The following is a 6,206-nucleotide window of genomic DNA, read 5'->3' as shown; positions in this document are numbered from 1 at the left end:
TAGCTGGGTTTGTCCCTTTTTAACCCAGCGCTGGGTTATATTTAACCCAGCATTTTTTAGAGTGTATGCAGTGATGCTGCCGGGTACTCTGGGCCAGAGCTCATCTCAGATAGTCAAAAAGAAAATGCGTGCTGTACTCAGATGAGTCCACATTTCAACTTGTTTCTGGGAAAAATGGATGGCGAGTTATCAGTCCCAAAGACTAAAGGGACCATCCAGACTTTCATCAGTGACAGAGGCAAAAGCAAATGTCTGTCATGGTATATGAGTGCATGGGTGACTGGCATATGTGCGAAGGTATTGACATGGAGGCATATATTGGGATTGTACAGAGATATATACTGCCATCAAGATAATGTCTTTCATGGGAAGTCCATGGTTATTAAATCAAGACAATGCCAGGTCTCATTCTGCATGTGCTACAACAGCGTGGTTTCGTAGAGACAGAGTGAATGTGTTAGACTGGCCTAACTGCAGTCCAGATCTGACTCCTACTGAAAATGTATGACCAGTCATGAAAAGGAGAATCAATCTGTCTCCAGGTGAAAATGTATGACCAGTCATGAAAAGGAGAATCAGACAGTGACGATCACAAACTGCTGAGCTTCTGAAGTCTTGTATCAAGTGAGATTGGGCAAAAATTTTGCTTGCAGAACTTTAACAATTAGTATCCTCAATTCCTAAACAATTAAACACTGTAATTAAAAGGACCGCTGATGCCTCTGTCCCAACTTTTTTGGAGTGTGTTGCAGCCATCAAAATCCAAATTTGTTCATATTTACAAAATACATTTACGTTGGTCAGTGAAAACTTTGGAAATCTTTTCTCTTTACTTTTGTCAATTAAATAAAAGTTAAAGAGAATTAACAAATCACAGATTCTTGATTTTATTGCATTTTACAAAATGTCCCAACTTCTCTGGAATTGGGATTGTATATAATATTTTATAAATTATTATTATTAGTGCATTTAATTGCATATAAGTATTATTAGCTCTCCAATAAAAATGTCTACACTAATAATTACATTGACAGTGATGCAAAGTAACTTCAAGTGTATTAGGCAGCAACAGGTGTGAACAGGTGGGCTGGGATTTTTTTTATTATTATTTAATTTTGACCAAAAAACATTTTTGAATGGATGTTGCATGAGATGATCTTCCCAAATCTTTTTTGTGGGGTTAAATCCGTCTAACTAAAGAAACATCCTGAGATACCCCGGGAACAGTGATTCATAGAGCAGTGAATATTGTGGAATATTTACTTCAAAGCTTTCTCTGATGTTTGTTTAGACTCAGGTCAGAAAGCATCCTTGAAAATGTCTGGTTTTGTTTTCCCACACAAGCTCTTAACATCAGAGCAATGATACGAACATAAATCGTAATACGTAACGTATGCCTTTAATCTGCAAGACAGCCATGTTTGATCTCACAGACTGCGGCTTCAGCTTCAATCAAAGTGAAGGAGGAAAGATTCATGCTATCATTGGCAGCACTATGACGGCGCACACATGCTCGGATATGTGTGTACCAGCAAAAGAAAGTGTTTGTCTTCATTCCCTACTGTGCGTTTTCATGTACAGCTTCTGTGTACGGTTCAGTGGAGCAATACCTTGAAGCAATACTTTGTTGTCTTGAAATTAATTATGCCAAGAGTTGGTTTTTAATTAGTAGTCAATGAGTTGAATAGTAATAAATACTAAACTCAATCTTTTTCTCACATCTTGATAATTGGTTGCTTTATTGCTTTATTGATTGATTTTTTTTTCAGCTAATTTATCGATTTTTTATCAATTTGTCAAATTATTATCATCACATTAGTTTCACATTTGAGTCTCCATACAACTACAGCATTTGAAGCTGGCAATTAAAAACAGCAGTAACTAACAAGCTTTCCCATCTGAAATTAACATTTTGTTTTAGTGTTGTAGTAGTACAAGTGAATAATGAAAAAAGGCTGGTAAAACAACCACATTTCTTAGCAGATAATAGAATTAGTGGCAAGTACTGTGGACTGAACAGTTTTGCAATGCATCTTACAGTACAACTTAAATGTATTATTCATTGGAAACATTGGCTTCTATGTTGGGATATTTCATTGTATTTAAGTGTGATATTTGAGTGTTAAAAGTGCCCCTATTATGGGTTATGAAAGGTTCATATTTTGGTTTTGGGAGTCCCCAACAACAGGTTGACATGCATGCAAGGTTTTATTTCATTTATTTTTACCTTACTTGCTCAACGACTCCCAAACGATTCGCTCAACGATTCATTTTTCCAAACCCCTCCTTTGCGTGACGCTAATCTGCGGTGATTGGTCCGATTGGTCTCATTTTCATTTCATCTCGCCTGTAATGCCTGATAAAGCAGTGTTTGTGAGCGCAGTGCTGTTTTGTGTACAGCGTTACCATGGAAACTGCTATTTTACTGCTCCAAAAGCGGCACCTAGTGGCAAAGAATTAATTTGCATTTTCATTCAGACCAACCTGAAAAGACCAACAAGTGGGCGGACAATATGCTAATGTTTCATGTTGACTTCAACTTGAAACGGCTTGGGATTTGTGTTAAAAACGACTCGTTTCAATGATTCAGAGTCAACTCTTTCTTTTGAGAGACAATAACTTTATACACGTGCACTTTCAGATTTAAAACTTTGCAGGATGTTTTCATTCACTTAGAGCTGTGTTTCACACTGCATGAAAGGTCATTTTCAAAAATCCATAATTTTAACTTTAACTATCTAAGTGTTAACTAACTCAAGGCAATTTATTTAGTAAGTATTGATTTAGTAAGGTGACCCTCTGGTGCAGCAAACAATACAATTACCAGTCATATTCATTTTTTTATTTAACATGCATTTTAATGCATAAAAAGCTTTAAAGTGGAAACATAAACTATGTTAGTGAAAAATTGTGTAGGATAAAACTACTACTCCTGCTCATCTGATGCTTCATTCACAGCGCTTATTCAAAAAGGGCTGTGTTCCCCAGAGCATAATGAGCATAGGATCATAAGTAATACATAAGAAACCATTCTCACCACTAGTCTCTACGATACACCCTTTCTCTAAACCACTTGTCCTGTAGGGTCACAGGGATGCTGGAGCCTTTCCCAGCAACTCGGGCCAAAGACAGGGAAACAAGCTGGACGCAGGGCCAGTACAATTATTTCACAATGAACAAATGGAAAGTGTACATGTAACATGTATTATGTTAAGGTTGTATGATTAAATTTATTTAAATTGAACATTAACATTTAAAATGGATCATGTTCCGGTTCTATAATTGTTGTTAATAAATCATATACTTTGAGGACAAAAAAAGAGCAAAATTTATACCTTTAGGGGTGCAACATCCTGTCAGTCCATTACAAAAATTAACCATGTTTTTACTACAGCAACCATAGTTCAACTGTAGTACTTACAGTAAAACCACAGGGGGAAAAATGTATCACGGTTTCCACAAAAATATGAAGCAGCACAACTGTTTTCAGCACTGTTAATAATCAGAAATGTTTCTTGAGCAGCAAATCAGGATCAAGGATCATGTGACACTGAAGACTGGAGTAATGATGCTGAAAATTCAGTTTTGATCACAGAAATAAATGAGATTTTACAGTATATTCACATAGAAAACAGCTATTTCAATTTGTAATAATTTTTCACAATATTAATGTTTTAGGGAGCATACGAGACTTATAAAAACCTTAAGTAACAAAAAATAAACAAGAGTTGGGACAACTGCTTTGGAATATTTCTCTTAAAATGCAGAGAAGCAAAGTGCACTGTTTGCCTAAGGTTTTCTGGCATTGTTATTTATTTTTCCTAAAAAGAAATTAAATGTGTTAATATATAAAATAAAAAAATATGAGATTAATCACAAATTATTGACAGCCAAAGTTTACTTTCATCAGTTATCCAAGGATGATTTGCAGCATTCTAAGATCAATCTAACCATAATAACGGATATATGTACTGTTACTCTTTGGCTCAGTATGTGGTTATATGCATGCATCTCTGTAGTTCTCAGTTTTCTACATTTTTTCTGCCAATTAAATGCAATTTTTCCATTGTTTTCTTTCCTGATCCTAGGTATCTTATCGAGCCAAACAAGGAATGGCCCACTTTGCGGTGGTGAAGATAGCAGCGGTTTGGATTCTGGCCTTCCTCCTCTATGGACCGGCCATCTTATTCTGGGAGCAGCTGACAGGCAAGAGCCGCGTGCCAGATGATGAGTGCTTCGCTGAGTTCTACTATACCTGGCACTTCCTGCTTTCTGCTTCAGTGGTAGAGTTTTTCTCACCGTTTTTATCCGTGGCGTTCTTCAACATCAGCATCTACCTCAGCATCCGTCAGAGGAGACTCGGCAGCAAGAAAGAATCCTGTTCTCCAAAGAGCCAGGACGCTACAAATCTGTACGGGGAGAAAGCACGCATGAGCGTCCGAATCTGCTGGAACTCCATGATGCTCAAGAAGAAAAGCGCAGCAGACGGCGAGAAGCGCTCGGAGAACAATGGTCTGTCGATGCGGTGCATCCAGCGCTCGCGTCTGAGGCAGGACAAGAAGATTGCTAAGTCTCTGGCCATAATTGTGTGTGTTTTTGCGGTGTGCTGGGCGCCGTACACTCTGTTAATGATCGTGCGAGCGGCGTGCAGAGGAGACTGCGTGTCGCATCACTGGTATGAGGTGACGTTCTGGTTGCTGTGGCTGAACTCAGCAATCAACCCGTTCCTGTACCCGCTGTGCCACAGCAGCTTCCGAAGAGCCTTCTTCAAGATCCTGTGCCCACGACAGAGATCCAACATACCGCTGACAGCCCATTCATCCAGCACACACAGATAGTCTGAATGATCAGAGGACAGCACACATGTACTGAAATAGCATGTACAAAGAGGATTTAAGTGCCTATGTATGGAAATGAATGTTGCAGGTTCATTACAAGTCTCTCGACTACATTTGTGGCATAAGGGTGTTTACACAGAGTTTTGGGTGCCAGAAAATGCGAACTTTTGAAAACATGTTTTAAAGTGCATGTTTTTAATAGGGGTGGGCAATATAGCCTCAAAATTATATCACGATATTTCAAGAATATTTGCGATAATGATATTTATGACGATATAGAAAAAAATATGGAACAACATTTTATTGGTGATTGCAGCTGGCAGGCAGCAGCATTTATTAGTGCAAAAAGGGCATTTTCCATCATTTTCCAATGAGCTACTGTCATTGATGACAGACTACCTAATCCGAAGTGTAAATCTATTGTCATAAGGTGGCAGAAGCAGCATTATAGTGCAATAGTAGTGACCAGTGTTGGGCAAGTTACTTTAAAAAAGTAATTAGTTATAGTCACTAGTTACTTCTCACAAATAGTTAGTACTGAGTTACTGAGTTAGTAACTGAGTTGCATCATTATAAAAGTAACCAGTTACCAGGGAAAGTAAGTATTGCGTTACTTTAAAAAAAAAAAAAAAATTCAAATGTAAAATAACTTGGATGCCTCCAATATTAAATGTGAAATTAATTAAATGGACACTACATAGAATAAATTATTATTTGTAAACATTGTACACTAATACAAAACAACAATTTAAAAATACTTTTAAATTTTTTTTAACACTGCACATTTTTTAACATTCTAGCAGACATTGCCGAAAATCTCCCAGATTCTGTGAACTGTTTGTGGGTGGAGCATCCATTTGTCCGAGGGGACATTGCTCCGAGATAGCATGTCTGCTCCCTGGTTCAGCCTGCCCGGCACATGCGTTGCTCTCAGTGAACGCAAGTTGAGCTGAGCCCATTCCAAGAGGCACTCTACCAGAATGAAGAGGCGCTTCGAGGAGAGACTGCTCTGGCGATTTATATAGGACACCACCGTCATGCTGTCCGAACGGACTAAGACGGGGTGTCCACTTAGGTCTGGCAGAAAGGTGCAGAGGCCCAAACATACTGCCAGCATTTCCAGACAGTTGATGTGAAGCCGACCCTCCTCTTTCGACCAGTGGCCGAAAGCCGGTTTGCTGCCGCACAGCGCTTCCCAACCTGTGTTGGAAGCATCTGTCAAGACCACCTTACTTCTGCAGGCCATTCCCAAGGGCACACCCCATTCCATCCACTGAGGGTCTTTCCAAGGAGCCAGAGCTGCTACACAGGCCTGGCCCACCTTGACACGAAGGTGTCCGAGACACCAGGCGTGGGGCGGAACACATG

At 39.0% G+C, this 6,206-nt stretch overlaps 1 protein-coding gene across 1 annotated transcript in view; it reads left to right on the top strand.

The window, feature by feature from the left end:
• LOC107671550 (histamine H3 receptor-like) overlaps positions 1–4,838 on the top strand; it is a 14,968-nt gene extending 10,130 nt beyond the window's left edge. Inside the window, exon 3 of the mRNA XM_016464466.1 lies at positions 4,089–4,838. Within this exon, the coding sequence (XP_016319952.1) occupies positions 4,089–4,838 (750 nt within the window). The remainder of the gene's footprint in view (positions 1–4,088) is intronic.
• The last annotated feature ends 1,368 nt before the right edge of the window (positions 4,839–6,206 follow it).

The sequence above is a fragment of the Sinocyclocheilus anshuiensis genome, unplaced genomic scaffold (genome assembly GCF_001515605.1).
Source record: "Sinocyclocheilus anshuiensis isolate Anshui unplaced genomic scaffold, SAMN03320099.WGS_v1.1 scaffold3077, whole genome shotgun sequence".
In the NCBI taxonomy this organism is placed as follows: domain Eukaryota; kingdom Metazoa; phylum Chordata; class Actinopteri; order Cypriniformes; family Cyprinidae; genus Sinocyclocheilus; species Sinocyclocheilus anshuiensis.
This window is presented reverse-complemented; position numbering and strand designations above follow the sequence as displayed.